Source organism: Thamnophis elegans, chromosome 14 (genome assembly GCF_009769535.1).
Source record: "Thamnophis elegans isolate rThaEle1 chromosome 14, rThaEle1.pri, whole genome shotgun sequence".
Taxonomy (NCBI): Eukaryota; Metazoa; Chordata; class Lepidosauria; order Squamata; family Colubridae; genus Thamnophis; species Thamnophis elegans.
The window spans coordinates 653,799-681,232 of record NC_045554.1 but is presented as its reverse complement, the minus strand read 5'-3'; the positions used below and the strand labels follow the sequence as shown (position 1 = coordinate 681,232).

Genomic DNA, 27,434 nt, shown 5'->3' with positions numbered 1-27,434 from the left:
GGAGGAGGAGGAGGAGGAGGAGGAGGGGGAAGGGGGAGTCCAGGGTGAATTGCAGCTGGATCTCTGCAAGACAGAGACAGATGAAGACAATATTGATTCCATTCATGGGCCCTGAGGTTTTGTGTTTTTTTTTCATTTTTTTTGCTTTCTTTTGTCTGTGTTTAAAAATAAATATGAGGCTAAATCATAGAGCTATAGCGATATATAGTTGTTTGTAAAAAAAAAGACTATCTTTCTAATCTCTTGGATGAGTCTTACCACGGTAAGTGTGCAAACGCATTCTTAAACTTGCTTTTTGTTTTGTTAAGCTTTTGTTCTGTGTCAAAGTACATGCATATACCATATTGCTTATTCTCTGTTAAAAAATAAAATCTTGGGAGGGCAGAATTACAGGGGGCGAAAGTGCTAGGAGGACGGAGTCCGACCGACGGGGCAAAAGAACCATCCTGGTAGAAAAACAACACTCTTGCCAACAGGGGGCACAGCTGTTTCCCAGTGCAGTGACCATCCACGGTGGCCACGCGTGTCCTGGGGGTGGGGGGCGAATCTGCTCTACAGATCGGCCTTCCTTTGCATGGCTATTCCTTTGGGTCAAGAATTGGAACTCTACTTGGGACAGAAGAGATTTTTCGCCAAACTTAATTGACGGGAAGGGGGACGGAGGAGACAGAACTATGGATAGTGTAGTCCATGCAGTGGTCCCTGGGGAGTGGGCTGTCCCTTCCCACGGCCTCTTCCTGCTCCTTCTTTCTGGTGGAACTAAGCGCATGGGAATGGGATCTACGCAAGGCAACCGCTCTCTTCCCCCTCCTCCAACGCTCTGCTAAGGGCCGCCCCCTTTGGCCTGCGGCAACTACGTCCCCCTGGAGGTCAGGGCTACACGTCCGACTCCAGGCTGGGGATCTTCTTGTAGACCCGTCGGTCGCTGCAGGAGTTCAGCCCTCGTGGAGCAGAGTACAGGCTGTTCTGAGTGGCCACGTAAGGCATCCCGTGCTCCGAAACGCACGCGTCGTTGTGGACCCGGCCGTCTCTGGAACAGTACGAGGCCGCCGATTTGACCGACGACCTGGAGACGCTGTCATAGGCCGGCTGTCTGTGCAGGCCGGTGGGACTGGGCGCCAGGACCAAGTGCTGGTCGTCACAGTAAGACCGCAGAAAAGGGTTCTCGGCCGAGCACTCCAGGTACAGCGACTTGATCCTCTTGCCATCGTCCAACGTGCGTGAGAAGAACGGGAGCTTGCCGCTCGAGTGTTTGCTTTGGGGGGCCCTGAAGAGGGTGGCATAGGGGCCCCCTTCCAGAAGCCTCTCCTTCTCTTTCAGGCTGATGCTGCGGGCCGTTCTGCCCCCGTTGCCGTCCCGGTGCTTACTGAAGAGGTTGTCGAAGGAGCGCTGCCTGCTGATTTGCAGCTTACTCTTGCGGGGCGGCTGGCTCTTCTCCTCCGGGGCCCAGTCCTGCTGGCACGGTTCTTCCCGGGGCCCGGAGTTGGCGGGGCTCTGCAGCATCTGGCCCTCCTCGATGTCGTACAGGCTGCCCATCCGCACGCAGGCACCGCACCGGTAGGGTGACCGGCTCAAGTAGTGCCCGGCGTAACTGGGGAGGCTGGTGAGGCAGCTCCGGCAGTGCGTGGCCTTCTGGCGGTATCGTTCGTTGGCTTCGCCGTAGGCCACGTTCTTGTCCTTCGTGCCGTAGTGCTTTGGGTAGAGCTTGTACTGGCCGTTACTTGGAAGACTTTCCTCATTGCTCAAGGGGATCTGGTTGCTCTGCTCGGGGGGCCGGTAGCTATCGTTGCGGTCCTGATAAAGGTTGGAAAAGTCGGCCGGCTCAGGAAGGATGATGTTCTCCACGTACTCCGGGGGAACATCGAGGTGGAAACTGTGCTGTTTGTCAGCCTCAATGATGTAGATTTTGTCCCGGGGTAAAGATTGCTTGCTCTTCAGGTAGGTCAGCTCCACCTCGCTGCAATCCTTGGGATATTTTGATGTGGGCCTCTTCTTGGCATTCTCCTTGGTCTTGGGGGGTTTGCTGTTCCTCTCCTCCTCCGCGTGGCCGGCGACTCTGCTGGAGGCGTCGGAGACATCCGAGTGGACGTCTTCAGGGAGGTACCTGGGGCCTTTGAGGGAGTGCCGCCGGTTTCCCCCCGTGCCGTCGTCCCTCTGAGAACCGTGACTCTGCCGGAGGGAGTCTTGGCGCAGAGATTCTAGCGATTTCCTCCACAGCTGCCTCGGGCGGGAGTTCTCCTTGGCCTCAGCCGCCATGGCCACCTCCACTGTGTTGGGGTTGGACTCGTGCAGCGTCAGGGGGTGTGGCCCTTGGAAGACGTAGTTGTTGAGATTATCCGGGTGGCGGGTGGCGGGAAAGGCCTGCAGCTCGTTCGCGTTGTCGCTGAAGATGTTTTCCTTGGGGGTCAGAGGGTGGTTGTTGTCCGAGAAGATGAAGCTGCCCTTTTCCATCATCAGGTCCATCATCAACGATCCACGGCGGATGAATTCGGCTGCTCTTTGCGGGGAACTGATCCGCCCGGGGTTCACGCTGGTCATATTCTTGGCCGTCTGCAGGAGCTTCAGCATGTTGGTCTGAGAACTGGTCAGGGTGAAGTGGGGAGACTTTTTCTTCTCCTCAATGTGGACCCCATGGATGCAGCTGTAGATGCCCTGCAGGGGAAACAACGGGAAAGAGACACTGGCTTTAGCCACCAATTATTTTGGAGGAACTATGGGGGAAACACTTCCTACCTGAAACTCTTGGAAGCCTTTCGGTTTCATTTAATGCACATTTAAACCTGGATTTTTAATCATCCGGGCAAGGGGGTGAGGGGAGTGTACCCTTGAGGGGTGCTCAACTTAAGAAAACTGACTCTTCACAATGACCATCTTGAGAATTAAACCAAGAGAGAAACGGACCTCGGGCTCCGTTAGGTGGAGAGTCCAGGAGGAAAGATGGAAAGATATTGTCCATCTTCACTAATTCCTGAGTCAGAGGCCACTAGCTACATAACTACATCATCGCTCCTAGCAAACCACTGTGGCTTCTGGGTGGTTTGGCTGCCTGTCTCAACCGAGGGCAGGCTGAGTGGGTGGGATGAGCCCATCAAGCCCCCCACCACGCAAGGGCCGGCTACAGAAACCCCTCGAAGCAGCAGGAAAGGCGGGTTCTGCTTGAGTGAGACAATCCTTGAAGTCTTCCTTCCTTGTTCTGGGATAATTAGCTCTACGGCTGAGTAGCTCCAGCCAATTATTTCTGTATAATTTTTGACAAGAACAGAACCGCAGAGTCAATTAACCAATTAAAGGACACCAACCCAGACGCTGCTCCGAGTTTAAACGACTTGCATTTTAAAGCAACTTCTTTGGAAGCCACCGGTGAAAGGGTTAAAAAAAACAACTAGTTTGCGTTCTCAGGGACAAGTAACTTCAACCAGGATGCTAATTACACTTAGTGAAGCAGCCTAATTAATTTGGGAAGATCTGCCCAAGGAGTTTTGATGCTGAGTATGTGAACATCCAAGAGGAATTTGGGGTCCTGGAATGAAACCCGTTTGGGCCAGTGGGGCTGCAGGAGGCTCTTTCCTTAAAATCCTCCCCTCCCAGATCGGACTTTCCCCCTTCTTTTGTGGAACAGGAAAAAAATCCTCCTGTCTGGCCCATTTTTCCAAGGACCCCTTGCCCCCAAATAAGGATGGGCTCCCTTGAAGCCCCTCCTCCCACAGCCCCTCAGAGCGGCTGGGGGCCAGGAGAGGCAAACGGAGGCTATGATTGCCAGCCTCCCACCCTCGTCTGGAGACCCTTCAGAGACCCTCCTGGTCTCCTCCCCGCGGCCTTTGCAAACAGGGGCCAGAGATTCAGCAGTCCGCGTCCCCCCCCCCGCCCATTCCGGGGCCTGGCCTCTGTCCACGCTCACCCTGCTGATGGAGAAGAGCAGCCCCGGACGGTCGGAGCACATCCCGGTGAAGCAGAAGCGGAGCTTCCAGTAAAACAGGTGCTCCCACACGAAGGTGATCAGGCTGAGCCCCATGGCGGCGGCCAGCATGTAGAACACGCCCGCCATGTTGTCGATGTCCAGCTGGCTGCTCATGACCTCGTTCTTCTCGTTGTGGCAAATGCCGGTCAGCCAGAGGGTCTCCAGCTCTTCCATTTCCCCTGGAAAGAAAGGCCAGCGAAAGGTCAGAGAGACGGGCGTCCAGGGCCAGAGGAAGAGAGGCTGGAAGTCCCGCAGGAGTCAGGAAGGACGTGGAGTTCCAGGATTCCTGATCTGATTCTCTCCCGCTCCAGAAGCAGGATCCGGCTGGGACGGGTCCCTCCTTTAAGGGGAATGCCTCAAAGGAAATTCCCCCGACTGAGCTGGGCTGCTAGAGAGTGGACAGTTATTAAAGGATAAAAAAAATCTGGGTGCCCTGAAGCTGAATGTTATCTTCTTTCTGCTTTTTTCTTTTTTTAAAGCAGAGGATGTGGGTGGCTTTGTTGACGTTTTTTCAGCGAGAAAAAACGGAGCTCTTAAAAGACAGAAAAGATGGATTCCCTCCCTTTGCAACAAGGCAAAAAGGCCATTAAATGCCTGGCAAGGAAAAACCAATTTCCAGATGGGAGGAACCCGAGGCCTGCAAAAGGCAAGGGATGGGCACCCCCAGCTCCCCCTCCCCCCCGCAATGTTGGAGGGGGTTGAGAGAGGGGCCACCTGCACAGAGGGCAAAGGGAAGTGAAATGAACTTAAAATTTCTGCTGCTTCGCTTTTCCCTTCTCAAAAGGAGGCTTTTATTGGGCATTTCCAGTTTTCTTTCCCTCCAGAACAAATTTCCCAAAGCCTCAATTTGGGGAGGGGGGGTGATCCCCCTTCCTGGTCTTGTCCCTGCTTAGAAGCTAAGTGGGGTGTTGCAATGTGGGGGGCAGGGACGAAATGGTGGGGTTCCTGCAGATTCCCAGGCTCCGTTCTCCTGGGCTGGGATTCGCTCTCCGCATTCGCCCATTGAAATCATGGCCACCTCAGCCAAGGGGGGCATCGCGCAGGGGCCGCCCCCGTCCTACTTCAAGGGAGAGCCGGCAGGAAGGCCGTTCTGCCACTCACCGTCTCCCACAAATTGCAGCAGCGCCAGGTCGATGGCCCTCTTCCAGGGGGAGCCCTTCTGCAGAGCGATGCCGTAACCCGTGGTGGCGAAGATGTAGCCGCTGCCGATGGTCACCAGCTTGCAGCCTTCGTCCCGCCCGGCCTTGTAGTTCAGCACTGCCGCGTCGTAGATGAAAGCATCCAGCTTCCTGCCACAGAAAGAAGGGAAGCTCAGCCGGTGGAGGGAAAGGGGGCGCCTGGCTGCACCCAACCCCGTGCCTTGACCCATGCGTGCCTGCAGTCCATCAGGGGCTGGAGAAGAAGGCGGCTCAGGGACAGCCTGCAGCCCTTAACCCTCTGCAGGAAAAAAGAGGCACAAGCTCTTTCGACCCACAATGCAGCCCCGGGGCCACTGCAAGAACCCACGGGCCCTCGAGGTTTGTTCTGCAGGTTCAGGAAGAGAGGAAAGGCCCCCCAAGAGGGCAGCAGCCCCTAGGCCAGACAACTCTGGGCCTTTGGGGGGTCAAGAACAAGGTGTATCCCTGGGCCCCTTCCCCAAACAGGTGCTTTCCCACGGGGCAAGGTCCCACTTCTGGGTTTCCATCTCCTTCAGATTTGGACAAATGCCGGGTTTTGAAAGCAACTCCTCGCAGGTGATGGGACGAAGAGGAAGCCAGGAGGAAGGGAGGAAGAGGACAGTCAGATACTAATGTCCTCCTTTGTCTCTCAGTCTGTAGTGAGTCATCATCCTCACCTCCTCCTCCTCCTTCTCCTCCTTCAGCCTCCCTCCCTCCCTTTCATTCTTCCTTCTTTTCTTTCCTCTCTTCCCTTCCTCACCCTCTCCTGTCTCCCTTCTCCTCCATTAAAGCGTTTCCTTTCCAATGGGGAAGGTCTCTTCTAGACAAACTGCCCAGGCTTGACCTGACCAATGGTCAGAGGGAGGATCCCCAGGAATCCCTCCTCCAGTGGATGCTTGGGCCGATCCAGTCGGTCCAAAAAACTGCAGATGCACAAAGCCTGGTTTTCAGAGAAGAGCCTCAGGACAGGGAACAGGGGCCGCAGGATGACAGGGAACCACCCGGCCGGGGCCCCTGGGGGGTCTTTTCCTCTGAGTTTTGTTTTCTTTCTAAAGCTGTGTGCTGCCCTTCCGAGCTACGTTTCCCCCAAATAATCTGCTTACAACACACTAAATTCACCGGCAAAATTATGAGCAATCAGAATGCATAATAAAACACGGCAATGAATGCGCCATTCTTCAAACGGCAGCAGCTCGTTCCTGGGGGGATCTTGAGGGACCCCTTCCCCAAGTCACAGAGCAACCTTCTGTGTGCTGCTACTCCAGGCAAATCTGCCTTACACAGACACACACACACACACACACACACACACAGCATGGGGCTTTGCTTCCCACTGCAACCGAAGCCACGGCTGGATCCTTGAGAAGCGCAAGAGAGCAGCTTTTGGGATCTAGAAAGAGCTCAGCAATCTCCCCTCACTCTTCTCATGCCTGATCTGTTGATCTGACTCCTTCCGTCTCACACAATGGCGCAAGGGCCGCTGGGATGGTCTTCCTAGTGGCCACAGGGCAGAGGTGGGTTCCTACCGGTTCGCACCGGTTCAATTGAACCGGTTCGTCAAATCTACCGAACCGGTTAGAAGAGGTTACACCAGTGGACCCGGACAGCAGGCCACACCTACAGAAGAGGTTCCAAAAAATTTTGAAACCCACCACTGCCACAGGGGACACATGGATACCAGGGTCCCCCCCCCCCCCCAGATCTTGATCTCGCCATTGGACGGTGGCGTTCCCAGCTGGATCTCAGCAGAGGCAGATCAGTTCTCTGCACCCAACCAGATCAGAGCGGGGAGTGAACCCTCTCCCGGCACAGGGGGAAAGCAGACTGCCCCTGGGCATGGAGGCTCCATAGCCTTTCGCCCTCCAAGTGAGAAGCTTTTTCCTTCCGCGAGGGACTGCTACAGGCGGTCCCCATTTAGCGACCGCCTCATTTAAAAAACTGCGGTGGCATATGGGGGGGTGAGACAGTCACTATGAGACTTTGCGGGTCTGCAAAGCAAAAGGAAGTCGAAGGAAGGCGGCAAACACAATTGCGGCTTCAACTAGCGACCCGCTGGCTTAACGGCAGAGTTGCCCGTCTCGATTGAGGTCACTAAACGAGGATGACCTGCATTTCTCCAGCCAAGCGTTGCCGCTGGAGGTGTGGACGCGGTTCCGTCCCCTGGTTGCTTCCACGCAGGAAGCCCCTGCATCCCTTCTGAGTTTCAGGCAATACAATAAAAATAGCATTTTGATCGATGGCCAGCAGGCATCCATTCTGCTCTGGATGGGGTTGCTGGGAGGAGGGGGGGTATTTTATGGGGTTTTGCTTTTAAATCCAGGCTGAGTCACGAGGGGGGGGGGACATTGTTCCATTAATAAAGGGGCCGCTCTTGCCTGATGAGGCCTCCCTCGGCCAGACCGCAGCCATCCATCCCCTGGTTCCCCCGAAGCCTCGCTCTCTGCTCTGCGCTGGTTTTATTACCTGCTTTCTCTTCCTTTTTTGCTGGCTGCACCTGACTGGGAGCCCCGGCTGGGCCAGGCGTGATTTACAATTACTTTTATGAATAATAACCAAAGCCTGCCATTCTCGGTGTCCGTGGCACACAATAAAACACTCGCCCCCACCAGCATCTCCCAGAGTGGCCAAAGTCCCCATTGGCTGGACGGAGCTGCCATCCTTTACCCCCTCCCTGACACACACACACACACACACACACTCCGGCTGCGTGGCGGCTGCTTCCTCCCCCGGACACGATTTTTAGTTACCGCATCCGTAACTCAAAATAGATGCTGCCCTGTCAGTTGCACGGAGCGTCATGTTTCAGCGAGGGAAGACTCATCACCCCCTTAACCACACTTGACAGCGAATAAAACACCAACGTGAATTTCCACAATGGGGGGGGGGGAAGGGAGGGGGAGGGAAAACAGGCAGAGATTTTCCCCTCGGAAGCCCCAGAAAAGAGGCAGGATGCGCCCCGTCCTTCCTTCGGCTGAATTTGGGGCTAAGGGGCTCTCAGCTGGAGGGACTGTGCCCCCCTTAAGGAAGCCTACAGGACCAGAGGCAGCCTATCTTCCAGAGCCATGGTGGCCCAGTCATTAGAAGGCAATATTTCAGGCTGACTCTGCCCACTGCCAGGAGTTCAATCCTGACCGGCTCCAGGTTGACTCAGCCTTCCGTCCTTCCTAAGTGGGTAAAAGGAGGACAGAGATTGTTGGGGGGCAGAGGCCGGCTCTGTAAACCGCTTAGAGAGGGCTGTAAAAACACTGTGAACCAGTATATAAGTCCTAAGTGGGAGGGGAGGGAGGGAGGGAAGGGCCATAGTGGCACAGTGGTTAGAATGCAGTATTGCAGAGTGACTCTGCCCATTGCCAGCAGTTCGATCCTAACTGTCTGCAAGTTGACTCAGCCTTCCGTCCTTCCTAAGTGGGTAAAAGGAGGACTGAGATTGTTGGGGGGCAGAGGCCGGCTCTGTAAACCGCTTAGAGAGGGCTGTGTAAAGTGTGGTGAAGCGGCGCATAGGTCTAAGGGCCGTGGCTGTCTTCAAGCAGCTGTGGAGAAAGCGCTGGCCTTCTGCCCTGTTGGCCTCCTAAGCTCAGGACGATGGTCTTGGACAAGGGGAAAAACGCTCCAAAGGAAACGCGTCTCAACCTCGGCAGCTTGAAGATGTTGGGGACGGCAACACCTGGGCTCCCCTGGCATCTCCTCACCTGCCAGAGCGGAGGCTTTGAAGGATAATGTGGTGCAGATGTTGGGAAAGTGGCGCTTTTCTCCGTCCCTCAAAGCAGCTCCCTCCTCCCCCCCCCCCCAAATGCTCTGGAGCCTGCAGCCCAAGCGTTGGCCTATTGATCACCAAATCATGGGACATGACAGGCGATTTGCACCGTCTGCTGCAGGCGGCGTCCATCAGCAGAGGCGGCAGAGCACCTGGGGATCGCCAGAGCCGAACAATCCGGAAAGAGGGGGGGAAGTAGAAGGGAGGGGGGAGTCCTAGGCAAGGGGCAGCCGGGGCTGTAGAGGTGCTGGGGAGGCCTCAGGCTCTCCATGGGGGACCCACCCCCCCGGATAATCCCTAGCAGCCCTCCAGAAGGGAGAGGGGCCCCCACCCCTTCACTAGCAGGACTGCAATCCACCAAGCTCTTTCAGGAGAAGCAGGGGGTCAGGGGGGGAGACAGCGGAAGGGGGGGCAGGGAGGGTGCCACATAAGCCTTTCCTGCCCACTACCGAGAGACAGCCGACCCCTTCCGTTGCGGGGGTGGGGGGGGTGTCAAACAAGTGGAGAGAGGGGGAAAGTTCTCTTAAAGCTTTCCTCCACTTGTTCTAGGAGGCTCCTGCCCCCCACCCGCACCCTCCCAGTGGGTGACTTGATGTGGGGCAAGATGCCTCCTTGGGATCTCTGCATGCTTGAGTTGGGGGCCCCGCTGTGCCTCGGGCAGCCCCAGGATCCGTCACTCCGAAGGGAAGCACCCGTGAACCAGCAGCACCATGGAACCCAATCAACCAGAACCCCCCGCTGGGCCCACCAGCGCCCCACCTACCCGGTTTTCAAGCTGACCAAGGCATCCTCCACTCCCTTCTGGTTGTACTTCACCATGTAAGCGTGCATCTCCTTGTAGTTGTTGCGGATGTTCCTCTCGGTGCTGCCGTTGGGGACGGTCCCGAACCGGAAAGGAGGGGAGTAGGCGTAGGGCTGCTGGAACTGGGGAAGGGGAGAGGAGACACGAGAGGTCAGGCGTCGCCCACCCCTCAGTCCCGGCTGGCGTGGAGGGGCACCAGATTCACCAGCAGCATCCGGGGAAGAGCAGCCCCCAACCCAGGGGGAGCCCAAGAAGACCCCCTCGCACACACACACCGCTTCCTGCCTGCCTGGCCTGAGGGACGCTGCCGTAGCCGTCCTGCCCCCCACCCTCCCCAGGCCCCTTGGAGGGCATCTGGAAGTCCCGGCACGGAGGTGAGAAACACATTCCCCCCTTCCTCCTGTTGATGGGCGCCTCCTTCGCTCCAGACTCCTATAGGAATTACATACGTTCAGCTGGAACTTCCAGAATTTTTCTATGTTGCAGCAGCCGCCAGGCACATAGAAGCACAAAGCAGAGGCACATACACAACAGACACACTAAGGAGGAGGAGAGGTGTGCGACCTGGGAGCGTGAGGAGGAGCATGCCAGGGTTCAGGAGGGAGGGGTGCGTGCAGGGCTGATTCTGTCCTGGCCCCAAAGGCAGCCGAGGGCCTGGGGGGGGGGAGGCCACTGACCTTCTTATCGCTCAGCCCTGTGACCTGGTCCACAAACTCCTCCTGGATCATGAAGGCCGCCAGGTTGGCTGTGTAGCTGGCCAAGAAGATGACCGCGAAGAAGGCCCAGACCGAGACCATGATTTTGCTGGTGGTGCCTTTCGGGTTCTGCACCGGCACGGAGTTGTTGAACACCAGGCCCCACAGGAGCCACACGGCCTTCCCGATGGTGAAGGAGGGCCCGTGAGCGTCTGGTGGGACAAAGGGGGGGCAGAGGGGCCCTTCAGCCGAGGGGTCGCTCAGACACGCAGCGCCCCTGCCCAGCCCCCTGCGGCTCCTTCGCTTCTTCCTGAGCACCAGCAGCCCTTCCCCCCCCCCCGGACGGGATTTGGGGCCAGAAGTCCCGTTGCTGAGCCCCCCCACCTCCACCGGTCGCCTCCATTGCACCCGGGGAAGGACAGCAGAGCCACGTCTACACAGAAGGATGCCACGCGTGGCTGTGATGTAGACTCAAGAGATCTGGCGGGGGGAGGGGGAGATGGCCCAGAGCAGAAGCCCAGCTAGCAGGACCCATAACCCCTCTGCCCCATGGAGGGCTTGCTGCTGATGAGACCCTGCGCCCACAAGGCACCAGCCTTCCTCCACCTCCTCCTCCTTATCTACAGCGTGGAGGCGAAGGACCCCCTGAAAAGCTACTCTGAGAGTAAGCAGTTGGGACCAGGGAAGCTCATCCAGACGGCTCTTGAATCTGGAGGATCCACTCCTCCTTTTCTTCCTGGCTCAAAGATCCGGCCACTTCCAAATGCTGCTGAGCCAAGGCTGCCCCGGGTGAAGGATGCTGGGAAGAGCCCACACTATCCTCCGCGAGCTGCACTGGCTGCCTATTGGTCTCCGGATACGCTTCAAGGCGCTAGTCGTCACTTATAAAGCCCTTCATGGTATTGGACCTGGGTACTTGAGAGGCCGCCTGCTGCCAATTACCTCCAATAGACCGATGAGATCCCACAGATTAGGCCTCCTCCGAGTTCCATCCGCCGGCCAGTGTCGACTGGCGACTACCCGGAGGAGGGCCTTCTCTGTGGCTGCTCCGACCCTCTGGAACGAGCTCCCCGTGGAGATTCAAACCCTCACCACCCTCCAGGCCTTCCGCAAAGCCCTTAAAACCTGGCTGTTCTGACAGGCCTGGTGCTAAAGAGCTGTTGCCCCCATCTCGAATAGTATGATTGTTGCGTTTTAACTATGTATTGTTTTTGTGTTGTTGTTAACTGTCTGTATCCCCCTTCCCTTGAGTTGTGAGCCGCCCAGAGTCCCTTCAGGGAAAAGGGCGGCATACAAATGAAATAAAACTCAAACTCAACTCAAACTCCTCCCCTACGGGCACCCCTTTCTAAGGACACCCCCTCCCCCAGGTGAAGAGGCTGGGCAGAGTGCCCCCCCTCCCGAGTGACCCAGGACTGGAAAGTCAGGGAGAAAGGTCCCCTCCCTGGCCTGCTTCCCCTGCTTGAGGGTCCTGGGCCCATTGGCTGCGCAGGAGCTCTTGGGGCGGGGGGAGAGGTGGGCTACCTTTCCCCTGGGCCAGGTTGCGGTTGTAGCCCACCGGGCTGAAGTACTCGAAGATGAAGACGGCGATGGCCGACACAACCAGCAGCATGACGAACATCATCACCCAGACAGAGGCGCTGAAGGGCTCTGCAACGAGGAAAGCGGCCCGTGGAAGAGCTTGTCTGCAGCAGGAACAATGACGCAACGAGACCCCCAGCTGCCCCCCTGCCCACCCCCCCGGTCCCCTCCGCTGCCTCGCTGGAGGGGATCCCTGCGCACAAGCCGGGTTGCAGCTGTTGCTCTCACAAGGCGGCCACGTTGGCTGAGCCGCAATGCAGACGGGAGGAGACGCTCCGGAGGACCCCGCGGGTCTCGGGCTTAGACGGAGCAGCCTCCCCCTCCCTCCCTGCCAAGTAGCTTCAGGGGAGGGGCTGCCGGGCTCAGCTGCGGATGCAGAAGCCCACCCGAAGGAAAGTCAAGCAGGGCGCCCGGCATCAGAGAAAAGAGGGGGGGCGCTTTTGTGGGGAGCCCACTCTGCATCTGGCCCAGAGGCTTCCTGGCAAGGACACCTGCGGATCGAGGCTCTCTGCCCAAGTTCAGCCCAGGGCAGGCAAGGCCCACCAGCCGCCTCTTGGGTGCCTTCAAGGCTGGGGCAAAGGGCCCGTCCCCCTCCCTCCTCGGCCTCTCCTCGGGGAAGGAGCTGGGCCTGTGGAGCTGGCAGGAGGGGCTTCCCAGCTTGCTCTGCCAGGGGAAAGGGGGGCCCCACCCAGCGAAGCACCTCGGTGCCAGGAACAGCCTCGAAGGGAAGGCAAAGCTTCACTCTGGACCCCAGGAGAATGGCCAGGGCAGCCACCCACCTCAGAAGGCAGTGGGCCCAACTCTGCAAAGGGAGGGAGGGAGGGAGGGAGAAGAAGTGGGAGGGAGGGATGGAAGCTCACCTAAGAAAGCAGAGGGAGAAACGGTGCCGTTACTCCGCGAAACCATGACGCTAATCCCAGTTTCCACAAAGGGCACCGAAAAATCCACCACCTCCGAGCGCTCCCCGTTGATGGTCAAGGACCCAACCGCCATCACAGCCTGCTTTTTGACCACCTGTGGGCAAAGGGAGACGAGGGGAAGAAGGGGAAGCTCCAGCCCAGGCAGAGGAAGAGGCCGGGCGATCTCCCAGGCAGAGCCGCAGAACCTACCTCCCCAATCATCCCGTTCCACTCGTTATTGATTTTCTTCCCGTGCTTCCCGTTGATCACCAGGTAGAGGTCGTAGGTGAACTTGATGGTCCTGGAGAGCTTCTTCAGGATGTCGATGCAGAAGCCTTTGCAACATTTCTTCAGGTTCTTCCCTTCTTTGGTGATGTTGCTGAGGAGACGAGCACAAAGGTCTATCTTTCCTTCCTTCCTTCCCTCCCTTTCTTTAGCTTTGAAGAGGGGCGAGGAGGAGGAAGAAGGGAGGAAGGAGGAAGCAGGTATCGTAACAGCTGGGAGGCAACTCGTGGTCAACTTTGACAGGTCTTGAGAACCTGATCTTGAGGCCACCAGGAAATCAAGAGGAAACGGGAGAAGCCCCTTTCAACGCCTGGACCTGCCCTGGAGAAGCCGGCGTCCTTGGAAGGAGCCTTCACCTTGTAAGGGGGGTGGGGGGGTCCTCCACCCCCACATCTAAACAAAGGGCAAGGGGGTGAATGCGCAACCAGGGCCCCCGTCTCAAGACCCTCCCAGGCCTTTGCAGCCCTTGAGGAAACGGGGGGGGGGGAGGGCTTGAGGTTTTGGGTTCAGGGAGGGTGAGGGGTCTCTCTGGGCTTACTTGATGACGACGAATTTCCGGCAGGGGACGGTGTTCTTCACGCAGGTCTCCGTCAGGGGGTCCATGTCCTCCACGATGACGAAGGGAGCCTCCTCCAGGGTGACGATGCTGAGGTGGTTGTGGTCCGGGTCGCTGTCGTTGAAGGAGTTGAAGCGGGGCCACACCGAGTATTTGTGGGTCAGCGTCTGGTTCTCCCACTCGCCCACCTGAGGAGCCAACACAGGCAGGGGGGGCACAGGTGAGCGGCAGCCCCACTTCCAGGGAGCAAACAGAAGCTCCCTTGGGATCCTGGGATCCTTTGTCCCAGGGATTTCTTTAGGATCTGTATTTTATGATCCTCGCACTTGGCGCTTTGCACGGACACATTTTTAAACCTTTTTTTGTTCCCTTGCAAGAGAGTTTCTTTTGGCCGGAGAGTTTGGGCTGCCCTGCTAAAGGTCCATCCAGAGATTCGTTTCCTTGTTTCTGATGCTGGAATAATCCCCGCTTCATTCACGACACGCCCCCTTCTAGGTCAGCCAGGTTGTGCCCCCCTCCGGCCCCCTTTCCTGCCCCCCCCCCGCCTCCAGCTTCAGCTCAATAGGGGCAAGAATTGCCATTCCTCTGAATTCATGCGCTCTGACTTTAGTCTGGAGGATGCCGGCGTTCTCTCCAGGCCCCAATGGCTCTTCCGTGGGGCAAGAAGACAGGGTGAAGTTGGGCAAAGAAACACTGGGGGGGGGGGGAAAGGGGACGGAAGCGACCCTGCCTGCCCCCCTCCTGTTTCCGGAGACCAATCCCGCCCAGAAACAGAGGGGGCTGCTTTCTGTGCTACTACAGAGGACGGGGGGCGCAGGCAGCCTGGCTGCAGGTAGGGATTCTCTGAGACACCGAAGTGCTCGTCTATCAACCAGGAATTCATCAAAACGTCCAGGACAAAATGCTCTCGGCTTTAAATCCAGCAGCCTCAGACCACAATTGGAGTCTGCTTGCTTGCCTGCCCAGACAGAAACTCTCACCCAGATGGAGCCTTCAGGTCTCCAGTTTGCAGTGTTCAAGTACACACACATACACAGACACACAGACACACACGGACAAATGCCATACATTCAGGAACAGAAGCCTGAAGTGGATTGGGGCTACAGCAGGAGGCAAAAGGTTGACACACACACACACACACACACACACACACACACACACACACACAGCCTTCCCTATTATGGAACTTCAGAATAATCCCACACACATCCACCCACACTTCAAACAGCCAGGTAACATTTCCACTAGCTCCGGCATTAAAATAATTATTAATCATAATCAAATGGGAAGGTTTAGTCAATGCACTGCTTTAATAGCCAAAAAAGCCAGACGTGTTCCTCTATTAAACCACACGAGGTATTTATTTCCATTATTTTTCCACGAAAGCACACGATAGCTACAAGAAGTTGCTTCCTGCTGCAGAAAGACCAGTTTGGGGGGGGGGGGCGTCCTTTAAAAATGATCTTTGCAAATATTTTATCTATAGGTAGGTGTTATTGTTGTCTTTCACTGTGCCCCCTTCTTCTGCTCCACTGGAAGAAAATAGCAATAGCAGTTAGACATATACCGCTTCATAGGGCTTTCAGCCCTCTCCAAGCGGTTTACAGAGTCAGCATATTGCCCCCAACAACAATCCGGGTCCTCATTTCACCCACCTCGGAAGGATGGAAGGCTGAGTCAACCTTGAGCCGGTGAGATTTGAACTGCCGAACTGCAGCTAGCAGTCAGCTGAAGTGGCCTGCAGTACTGCACTCTACCCACTGCGCCACCTCGGCCTTGAAAATCAGATGAAAATCAGATGAAAATCAGATGAAAATCAGATGAAAATCAGATGAAAATCAGATGAAAATCAGATGAAGTCGTCAGAAAGTAAGAAGGGAGCAGAGGACGGAGGGAATGGCCTTGCAGGACGGAAGGAAGAACAGCCTCTATGGTGAGAGAAGTGGGGGTCTGAGTCCAGGCCATGAAAGTAACATGAGCAAGTATCTCAGAGAAGCCCCTCCTCAGTTCATGGGAAGAAAAAGGCAGGCAGGGGGAGGTTCATCCAGCGATGTAAGATTCTCTTACTGTAGCTTTACAATAAGAATAGCATTGACGGAGAGGAGGAGCCAACTTCGCAATGATACGGCTGTGCGGTCTCAATGCCCCGCAGCTGATACTTTTGCCACTGGGTGGTCCAATCGGACCTAAACCGTCCCGCAGAGACAGTGAACGGGAAGAATACATCTTGCTGATCTCAGGAACATCGCAAAGTCCCTGATCGATCCAAGAGAAGTTCTTCAAGACAAAAAGTCCAGCCACCAGGCTGATGAAGTCGGGGCAGCTACGAAACAGAAGGATAAGGAAAGAGAAAGTGTTTCCAGCTGGTGAGGAATCTTTACCGACTGCCTTTAAAAAACTTGAAGTTAATTTAAATTGGAGAACAGAAGAAATAAGCGGCAGAATTAAGCTTTGAACGGTTTTGGACAGTGGGTTATCTTACTTTTTAAATGTTATTTTCATGGATGGAATCTATGCAAGCCTTTTAAAACAAATGCATTAAGTTTTCTTCTTCTTTTTTCATTATTATTTTTTGCAACCTATGGACTAAAATTCGCCTTCTTCATTACTGCATGTGTTTCCCCCTTTTTCTTCTCTATTTCATTCAAGAATTTGATTTTTTTAAAACTTGGAATAAAAAAGATACAGAAAGCAACAAAGAAAATTGTAACAACAGAGGGAAAGACGACACTGCAACTCGGAGGCTGGAGATTTGTGTATTGGAAACAAAACACTTTTACTTTCTTCACTGATTATTCTGGCTTGGCACTTCAAGGTCTCACTGTTTTGTCTATAGAGAGTGATAAGAAGAAAAGCATACAGATGTTCCTTTGAAGTATATCTTTAACCAGAGAAAAGTAAAAATAAGACCTTATTGTGAATTTAGGCTTAATCTTGTAAAACCTTCCAAGCTAGAGCAGCAGTATTTGTCAGCTGGAGATAATGGCACAATCTCAACAGCAGAAAGAAAACTTTAAGTTTGCAAAAGATATTGTTAGAAATTCAGAAATTATCCAACACATTTGAGAGGATGGAGAAGAAGTTGGAAAATCTAGAGCATCTAACAGTAAAATATGATGAAGAAGTTGGAGATGTTTATCAAGTGGAAAAAGTGGAGGTTAGAGTCCTAAAAACACGAAGAGAAAAATGACCACAAAAAAATTAAATCCGCTGATATCTATGGTGATTGGTTTGTGTCTGGAAATGGAAAGTGGAATACAGAAAAAGGAATTGAGGGGGACTTTACCCCAGATGGCAAGATTCAGTAGAAGAAAAAATTTATGGATTTAAAGAGAAATTTTGTTAGCAACATCATTGAAAACACCACTGACAATTAAAGATAAGCTGATTAAGGAAACAGAAGAAGGGCATCGAAATTACATGAGAGACTTAATAAGCAATGAGTTGCAAAGAAGAGTCCATACAAATTTGATTAAGGAGATGATTAGAGGACTGATACCACAAATGGCAGAAGACATGAGATTGTTTTGCTACTGGAAAGATACAGGTTGATAGATGAAAAGGTATAATCTAAAACTAGTTAAACCTAGTGAAATTTAGTGACAATAGATGTAGTTAAATAAATAATTGATAATGATAATAATGTATACATATGTATTGCTATGATAAGTAATAATTGGATATGAATATTGAATGGTACCTATGAAAGGAAGATTAGAATTTTTTTTATTATATATAAAGGTTAATAAAAAAGAACTGTTAAATTTAGTTAAGTTTTGTTTATTAGGGGGGGAAATGTTATGATAAAGGACACAGTCAAATAAAGAAGGGATAATGATAACAACGTATATATATGCATGGGTACAACATAAGGAAAGTGGATGTAAATTGTAAACAGTGATTTGCAAAGGAGGATTAGAAATTTCAGTTACTAAATATTATGGATGTTTAGCCAGAATAGGCCACAAGGATTCAATGTTTATTGGAGGATATTAGAAATAGCAAATGAAATGCCAGTACGTGGTTGTTTTAAATCTTGATATATTTTATGATGAAGGACGTTTAAACAATTATAGTCAAATGAAAATGGAGGTATGATGATGGTAACATGTATAAATATATCTGAGTTAAAATACTTGAGTTAATATGAATTATGCTTGATGACTGTGGAAGAGATGCACGAAAATCAGTTTGAAAACTTTGACAATCCTACGCAAATTGAAAGGCGAAGAACCCTCAAGAGAGCCTGCTTTCCCCCTCTAGGGTGAGATCTATGGACTTTCTATTCAAACCGATTCTGCAGCTGCATCCAGGCAGGGAAACAGGCCTGCATCAATCGGCACCCCCCTTTTTAAGCTCTTTTTCAGGGTTAGGGCTAGCCTCCCCAAACCAATCCAGCATCACCTGGTCTGATTAGTCAAGATTTCTCCCAGGTGGGAGGCAGGGGTAGCTCTGCACCCTCTGAGCTCTTTGGAAACAAGGGTCTCCAAGCTGCAGGCCAAGCCCACCTGCCACCACTGAACCAGGGGGCTTCAGGAGCCCTCTGCACGGCTGCTTGCTGGAGGCCCAGGCTCACTTTCCCTGGGTCAGCACTGCGGACTCTGCCTCCCAACAGCTCTGTGGGATCCCAGATTCCGCAGCATTTCCTCCCTGAGACCCTCGTGGGTCCATTTCAGGCCCACCTTGGCTGTCCAAATGGAGGGTCCCAAGAAGGAGAGGGACGCTTTAGGTATAACTCCACCTTTTGATACAAGCATTTGCCCCACCGACGGCCCCTGGGAGGGGAAATGGAAGCCCTGGACCAAAGAAGCAAACTCTGAAGGCGGCTGCACTCACAAAAACACACACACACACACACACACATATACCCTAGTTGCCCGAGTGGAAGTGCTGGCTCTGCAAAGCAACCCCCTCCTCTCTCTGCTAGCCCAGCCCTCCCACAGGGGGCGCCGGTTACCTTCTCCCAGGCCCGGCTCTCATTGAGGACGGTGACCACTAGCCGCGGCTGGGCTTGGTAGCCATCTGTGGTGAAGGATAAGTCTCTGCCTTTCCAAGTCACGTTCATCATAAACCTTGAAAGAAAGGAAATGTTCAAAGAGAAATTAATGAGCTGCCCAGCAGTTAATGAGCGAGCTAATTCAGCCACTGGATTAACTCAGATGAAACATATGCTATAAATCCTCCCTTTGTTGTGAAAAAACCCCGTGTTTTATGAACAGGGATCCGATCTGTCCCATGGATGCCTGGCAATTAGTCCCATTCGGAGAGCCCCATTTGCTCCCCATCCAAGGGGGGACCTGGAAGGGCCGGGCAAGGGGGAGCCGATGCCCTGAAGGAGCTGGGAGACCATGACGGGAAGAGGCGCCCACTCGAGATGCCCGTGAAGGAAAGGCCGCTGGGCCCCCTGCACTCATCCTTAGAAGCCCTTCTGCACTGTTTCTCCCTTCGCTGTCTGGGCATCTTTAAGGCCGGAGTCCTGAAGGGGCCTCAGATTCCTTGGGCCAAGATCCCAAGGAACTTCGGAGCCCCATCTTACGTCTGACCTGCGGCATTTGCAGGTGGGGCTGGCAAACGGACATCCGCTTTTATTTTTATTTATTTTATTTTTTTATTTTATTTTATTTTATCAATTTCATATATACATTCACAATTATATGATCTCATAACTGTTATTAATAATATGTATTTATAACAATTTTTCCCTACAGCTGACAATATACTTGAAGATTGCTTTTTTAACATCCCATAGATCCATCTTATCTTACAACGGTCCTACTTCTTCTTCCCTCCCTCCCTCTTTCCTTCCCTCGTTTCTTCTCTCCTACTCCCCTTCCTTCCCTCCCTCCTTCCCTCCCTCCTTCCTTCCTTCCCTCCTTTCATTTCTCCTTCTCTCCTTCCTTTCCCCCTTCCTTTCCTCCTTCCTTCCCCCCTTCCTTCTCTCCTACATTCCCTCCTTCCTTCCCTCCTTCCTTCCCTCCTTTCTTCTCTCCTTGGACATCCACTTTTAAATGGACTTTAAGAAGTGGTCGGTTTTCCCTTCGAAGCGCATCCTTAAAGAGGAAAGCAAAGCTACTGGGAGCCGGTGGGCAGCTGTCTTGGCCTGAGGCTGCTGGGTTCCCTCGGGGGACTGCAGCAGGAGAGAGTGGGGGCGAGTTGGCCACACGGACCCAGTCAGCCTACCTCGGAGAGGGACATCAGGCAGGTGGACGGAATGGGTTTTTAAAACACCTGCTCACCTTGCTGACAAAGGCAATTAGTAGAAGGGGGTTTATTTCAGAGGCGGATGGGCAACGCAAGGGGGCCACCTTGTGGCCAGCTATGGAAATAGTGGGGGAAACGGGACCTCTCCAGCCCGGCCACTTTGGTGGCTGGAAACCAGCCAGGAGCCCGGCCAGCCAGCTTGACCCTTAGCTGGGATGCAGAGAGGGCTGCTTGCAAACCCGGCCCAATTTGAGGGTCCGGTCTGGCTTGCGGATGCGTGGGGACCCCCTTGGCCACGAAACCCGGGGGGGGAAATGATCGTCCCAAGGGATAAAATAGGTAACGAGATAAAAGCAGAACTGGGACCATGTGGGAATGAGGCCGTTTCAGTGGGAGTTCTCCTGTGGGAGCACAGCGCTGGCAGGGCAGCCAACACCCCATCACGGCTGCCTGCGTGTGCAATATACTCTGGTGCAAGAGGGCACAACGACCACACTCACAAGCACCGCAACGGCAGTTAAGAAGCAAGTGAAAAATACCATGTGGAAACAATTCCCTTACGCTGGAGGGGCAAAACGCTCCAGGGATTCCACCGCTCGCCAGCCTCCTGAAACAGGCAGGAGGAGGGCAAGGGGGAAAGGAGGAGGAGGGAGGCCGGGGCAAGAGGAGTGGGCGATCAACTGGGCTGGCTTGACTGCCTGATGCCATCTGAGGCCCCAGAAGCAACGACCGGCGCAGAATGCAGCAGAGGAGGCTGGCAAGCAGCCAAAGAGCAGGTGGATCCCACAATGGCTGCCTCGGAAGGTCTGCAGTTGGTCTTACACCAGCCTCACACCTGCAAGAGCCTCTGCTGCTTTGCTCCCAGGATCACAAACACACACACACACACACACACTGCACAGGAGCTGCCTGCTCCTTCCCCCTTCGCTCTGCAAAGACGCATCAGGCCTTTAACCCTCAATTGGTTTCAACCATCACTTTAATTCATGCTTTTAACGTCTAACCATTGCGTTACACCCTCAGCGCTTGCCGAGTGGAAAAGGGGGGTGGGTGGGACAACACTGAGCCGGATGAAGCCAGCGTCTAACCCAGAGGTGGGGGGGCAATCCGTGCCCACTGGGGCTCCCCACCACCACCCTCCCTTCAGGAACGCACAAGAAAGAGGAATGATGGAAATGTCTGTCAATGGCACTAAGGATGCATTGAAAGACGAACACCGGGAGGCAAAATATTTCCAGGTTCCGCCCTTCGTGCAGGATGTCTCACACCAGCCCCCCCCCTCTTCTGGGCCAGATGTTTCTCCATGGGGGGGGGACACCCAACCGTCACTTTACTTGCAAACCTCTAAACCCCTCAAGATTTTAGATTTAGATTTTATTGAGGATTTATATGCCGCCCTTTTCCCTGAGGGGACTCAGGGCGGCTTACAACAATGAGGGGAAGGGAGTGCAAGACAAGACTTAAAAAGAAAAAGAATCGTGAATAAAAGAAAATTATCCATAAAAACACAACATTCACTCAACATTCGGGCGGGGTGAGAGTAATCCTATCCCCAGGCCTGACGGGATAGCCAGTTCTTGAGGGCTGTGCGGAAGGCCTGGACTGTGGTGAGGGTACGGATCTCCACGGGGAGGTTGTTCCATAATGTCGGAGCTGCAACTGAGAAGGCTCTCCTCCGCGTAGTCGCCAGTCGGCACTGACTGGCGGATGGAATTCGGAGGAGGCCTACTCTGTGCGATCTGATGGGACGCAGGGAGGTAATTGGCAGGAGGCGGTCTCTCAAATAGTCAGATCCACTACCATGGAGCGCTTTATAGGTGGTAAGTAAGACCTTGAAGTGCACCCGACGATCAACAGGTAGCCAGCGCAGCTCACGGAGGATTGGTGTTATATGGGCGAACCGTGGTGCGCCCATGATCACTCGCGCGGCCGCGTTCTGAACTAGCTGAAGTCGCCGGATGCTCTTCAAGGGCAGCCCCATGTAGAGCACATTGCAGTATTCCAGCCTAGAGATCACAAGGGCTCGAGTGACTGTTGTGAGAGCCTCCCGGTTCAGGTAGGGCCGCAACTGGCGCACCAGGCGAACCTGGGCAAATGCCCCCCTGGTCACAGCCGACAAGTGGTGGTCAAAACTCAGCTGTGGATCCAGGAGGACTCCCAAGTTGCGGACCCTGTCTGAGGGGTATAAATTTTGCCCCCCCAGCCTGATTGATGGAACGTTAGCCAAATTTTTGGGAGGAAAACACAACAGCCACTCGGTCTTTTCCGGGTTGAGTACCAGTTTGTTAGCTCTCATCCAGTCTTTAACAGCCTCAAGGCCCCGGTTCATCACGTCCACCGCTTCATTGAGTTGGCACGGGGCGGACAGATACAACTGCGTATCGTCCGCATATTGATGGTACTTAATCCCGTGCCTCCGAATGATCTCGCCCAGCGGTTTCATGTATATGTTAAATAGCAGGGGGGACAGAACCGAGCCCTGCGGCACCCCATAGGTTAGGGGCCTCGGGGACGATCTCTCCCTCCCCACCAACACCGACTGCGACCTGTCCGAGAGGTAGGAGGAGAACCACTGTAAAACAGTGCCACCCACCCCCACCTCCCGCAGTCGTCGCAGAAGGATACCATGGTCGATGGTATCGAAAGCCGCTGAGAGGTCGAGGAGAACGAGGATGGACGCGTAGCCTCCATCTCTGGCTCTCCAGAGATCATCGGTCAATGCGACCAAAGCGGTTTCAGTGCTGTAACCGGGCCTGAAGCCAGACTGGAAGGGGTCAAGATAGTTAGCTTCCTCCAAGGTACGCTGAAGCTGTAAGGCCACCACCTTCTCAACAACCTTCCCCACAAAGGGGAGGTTGGAGACTGGACGATAGTTGTTAAGAACTGCTGGATCCAAGGACGGTTTCTTCAGGAGGAACCCTCTGATTTGAATCCTTCAAATCCTTGAAGCCAGACCGCTGGGAGAAGAAACAGCCAGAGGCCTGTTAAGCTGGCACCGTCCCCGGGGTTTTGGTGGTGGGAGTCTAAGTAGAGATCTCCCCGAACAAGATCTCCCCTCCTCTCCACAAGGCTGCCCTCTCTGCCCTTTCTGGTCCCTGCCCGCTGGGGGGGCAGCTCAGGAAGAGGCGCCAGGCCCCCTGGGCCCCTCTCCGTCTGGAAGAGGCCGACCCCTTCCCAGGGTTGCTGCAGATGCCCAGCTGGCGCCTCCTAAGGGGCAATCAGAGACCTTTGGAAGAGGACCAGTCATCTTCCTCTCAGGTTCCCCCCCTGCCAACTCAGGAGAGATTGCCATCCCTCCTGCTGGAAAATATCTACGGCTCTCATGACTAATAAGCAGCAAAGCAGAGACGTTTCCACCAAGCAGGTTCATGACTGGGAAGAAGATGAAGTCCTGGCCCACGTTCCTCCTCCTCCTCCTCCTCCTCCTTCACCAAGGGAGGGATTAAAGCACTGGGGTGAACTGGGAAGGAAGGCCAAGCAACTGGTCTCATTCTCTCCCCTTCTTCACCTCCCATCTGGTCTCAATTCCACACACACACCCCATTACAATGCTGCCTAATTTTAGGTCCGTCCTTTCAACCCTCCAGGCCTCAGCGCAACCTTCTAGTCGAGGGAATGAGCCACAGCTTCCCCTTCTGCAGGGAATGGCCGAGAGCCCCTTTGCCCTAACGGACGGCTTCTACTTAGAATGTCAGTTTGGTCCCCTTCTGATGTGCAGCCTTGTTGGCCTCCACTTCTTGGCTTTTCAAACGGTGGAATGCTAGAAATGTCAGATCCCATCAATGCAAGGGGTATCTGGGCCAAGACTCATGAGGAAGGAGCGTTCTTGGGCAACACTCGAGAACTGGGGGTCTGAGGAGGGGTCCCTGGCTCCAGCTTTGAAAGCTCAGGCAGGGGGAAGCAGGATCTCCCAATCAGGTGATTAACACACCCTTTGCCCTCCCATCCCCCTTGGAAACAGAAAGACAGCCCAGGCTCAGAGAGACAGACAGACAGACAGACACAGACAGATCCTTTCTGCCTCCACAATAATTGAAGCTGGATGGGGGACACCAGAAAACCCCAACAGGTTAGAGTGGGAAATTGGAAAACTCTCCATTTCTGCCGCAAACTGTTTCCATGCTGTTCCTATTCCACGCTTCCTTTGATCTTGGGGTCTTGGAGTTGGCCATGGCAAGTTGACCTGCTCTACACGCCAAGACTCGCCCTCCGTCTCTCCTGCCCAGCCGCTCCGTCTCTCCTGCTCCCTCCTCAAAGGCTCTTCCCCTCCCATTTCCCTGCCCTTCGTTCACACCTTCCTCCCCTCCCAAATTGCTTTCCCATCAGGTCTTTGGAAGCTCCCAGGTGATTTTGGGTTCAGGCGCTTGTGCCTTAAGCCCGCAGCCGAGCCACAGAGAGGGAGCAGAGAAGCCAATCCAGCCCCATCTTGGCTGTGGCTTCTGGGCTCCCTGCCTGCCTTCCTTTGCTTTTAGGCTGCAGGGGGGTCGTCTGACGGTACAAGGTGCAAGCAGGATAGTCTTCCGTTGGAAGGAGGCGTTTCGGGTGTGTAAAGGGCTGTGCAGGCTGGTAACAGTTAACAAAGGCGGCAGCATCTCAGGAATGACAAGCACACACTTCCCACCCACCCTCTCTCCCTCCCTCTCTTACAAGGCCGTGGCTTCAATGGGAAGGGAAGAGGAAAATGCTGCATTGACAGCAGTGAGAACAGGATGGAGGGGGGGCTCGGGGGGGAGGGGCGTGGTGGCCCTGGGCTTTTCAGGACCCGGAAGAGGCCCCCTTCACAGGGATTGGGATACCCAGAGACGGTTCCACCACAAATGCGCGAACGACAAAAGCGCGCCTGACTAAACCGCGGTGACAAAACCGCGCCGACGAATGAGCGCTGAAGCGCGCCGACAACAGCGCACTGACAGAAGCGCGCTGTAACCTAACCCTAAAAGTAACCCTAAACCTAACCCTAAACCTAACCCTAAACCTTACCTTAACTTAAATCGCGCTTCTGTCGGCACGCTGTTGTAGGCGCACTGTTGTCGGCGCGCTTTTGACATCGCGGTTTTAGCGCCTCACGCCCAGAGACACAGTCTCCACGCATCTGCCCGCAGGCCTTTCCCCGGGAAAACTAAAGTTTCAGCTGGGGGCCAAGGCAAGACGGCCACGTGACCCAGAGGGCGAAGGCCAACAGGGAGGGCGGAGGGGTGATTTGGTGCCCTCCCCACCCCTAGAACAGGAGGAGGTGGCAACGGAAGCAAATCCCGAGGGAGGCCGGAGACCAGCTCTTGGCTCAAGGCTCTGCTGTGGACACGCGCAGGTCCTCCGTGGAGAACGGAGGAAAGAGCCAGATTTCCCTTCCTTCCAAAGTGCATCTCTAGCCTCCTGGCTGCAAAACTATCAGCGCGCCAGTCAGTCCACGGGTGACTGTATCCATATTCATGATTTGGGTTGCCCAAAGCGGACAACATTTGGGAAAAGTGTGATCAATATCCGGCCCTCTGCAGAGATGAAGGCGAGAGGCTGCTGAGTGGAGCCCCTGGGAAAAGGGGAGAGGGATTTGGCAGGGGGGGGGAGAGGTATCTGCATTAGCACATACGCCACCAAGGCAGCCGTTCACCAAACCATGATCCCCCCTCCCCCCGGTCTTTATTTCCTAGCTGCAGATGGGGCCCTCCAAAATCAAGAGGGGGGGGGAGTCACCGGCCATGAAAGGAGGAAATATAGAAATAAAGGCAGCCCCGTAGTAAGAACTGTTTTCCGAACCGGCTTCCTATTTGTATTCCGGTTGCAACAGCCAAGGTTGGAGGCTGCATCTCCAGGATTCCTGTGGAATGGCTTCTGAATATTAATCTGACCCTTCTCGGATCTCGGCCCTCCCCTTCTTAAGCCACCCTCCTCCCAAGGTCATTCCTCCTTGCTCCTCCACCGAGGCAGCCTGGACAAGGAGCTCTGCGCTCCGGTACTCACTTGCGTGGCTTAATGTTCTCGTCCGGAGATGCTGCTGCTAAAGGCAGTTTGGGGCCTGGGGAGGGTTTAGGGCCCGAGCACTGACCGAGACAAATGCCCCCCACCCTACCCAAAAAGACTGGGGCAGACGGCAGAGGTCACTTGGAAGCCATTTATCCGAGGGTGGCCACCCGTTCTGCATCCAGTGACATCACCAGCTGCAGGGTCATCTCCTCCTAGCTCAAGGCCTCACGCGTGAAATCTGGCTCTTCGGCCACATGCAGCGGAGGAGACAAGCAGCCTGAATTTACTCTGCTGCCCAGCGGAGGATGAGCTCAAAGTCTCATCTCGCGTAGAAGGAGCTGCCTGCAGCCACCGCGGCTCCCTTCCGCCAGCTGTCAGCAACCCACCAGATTCTTCAGGGTGTTTCCTGGCTAAATTAACCAGCCTAATTGGGTTACTTCCCTTCCTCTTTGCCGCAGCCCGTATCAGACCGGCCTGACCGACAGGGAGGCCCCTGGAGGCAACTGCTGGGGGCCTCCGGCCTTCTGCAGACGCTTCCCTGCATGGAGGCAGCAGACAAGCATCGCTCGGCCTCTCAAAGGCGGATTCTTCTGCTTCCCAGGGCTTGAAAGAACGAAAGGAGCCTTACTTGTGAAGCATGTGGGAGGGCTGCTCGTTGTACTCCGACTGCCCGTAGCAGCTGGTCTTGGCCTCCGGGATGAAGGAATACTTCTGCAGCATGGATGCAGCGGCCGTTGTAATAATCCCAAGGCCATCCCGGATCCGGGCGTCCAAAGTGTAGTCCCACCCGTCATAGGCCACTGAAATCAGCCCCGCTGGGAAATTGTCGGGTGGGGTTTCCATGCTCCCGCTGACCAAGCTGGGGACAATCCAGAAAAAGTCGTAGCCCGTCAAGCCCAAGGACCGGGCTTCGTCCAGGATGAAGGCAGCCTCGTCCGTGGAGCAGTAGAGCAGGATGACCGAAGAGTGGATCTTCTTCAGCTGAATGGTGGACTTGGCGTCTCCGATGGCCGCGTCGAGGGTGACCACGTTCTGCATGTCCCAGCCCACAAAACTGTTCTCCACAGTGTACTTGACGAAGCTGATGAAGTCCCTGTAGCCAGGGAAAATGCTGGTCACCACGGAAAATATGTGCCAGTCGTAGTACTGCATGAACTTCAGCATGATGATGGCCTCCTGTTGGATGGTGGCCCCGAACTGGAAAAAGGTCGACATCTCATCCTGCAAAGGGCAAGAGAGAAAAGAAAGGGGGGGCTTCACGTTAGGCCGGAGAAGAAGTGGGACTCCATCCCGGCCCCTCTGCTCATTCCAGGATTAAAAGGGGAGACCTTTCCTTGGAGGGGCTCCTGGCTTGCGACTCTGAAAGCTGCTTCTTCCCACCTACTTCTCTGTGCCCCGAGGCCTGGCACGCTCTCTTGGGTCGCCCAAGTCCCCCGGCTCCTCTCGCCACCTCTACGCGAGTGTGTCTTCCCAACCACGGTTTCTGGTGGGTGGAACTGCCTTGCAGCAGCTACACAAGCCCCTTCTAGCTCAGGGCTGAAATGAGGGTTCTCGGCTCGCTTGTTTTCTTGCAGACATTTTGTGA

At 54.5% G+C, this 27,434-nt stretch overlaps 1 protein-coding gene across 1 annotated transcript; it reads right to left on the bottom strand.

The window, feature by feature from the left end:
- LOC116518139 (glutamate receptor ionotropic, NMDA 2A-like) lies at window positions 1-27,061 on the bottom strand. Its single transcript, XM_032231408.1, has 11 exons — window positions 26,478-27,061; window positions 18,645-18,759; window positions 13,670-13,875; window positions 13,057-13,225; window positions 12,808-12,961; window positions 11,891-12,016; window positions 10,349-10,578; window positions 9,633-9,793; window positions 5,060-5,247; window positions 3,899-4,137; window positions 1-2,652 (listed from the first exon to the last, which is right to left on the bottom strand). The coding sequence occupies exons 1-11, from the start codon at window positions 27,011-27,013 to the stop codon at window positions 877-879; spliced, it is 3,900 nt and encodes a 1,299-aa protein (XP_032087299.1). The 5' UTR covers window positions 27,014-27,061; the 3' UTR covers window positions 1-876.
- Window positions 27,062-27,434: the final 373 nt, after the last annotated feature.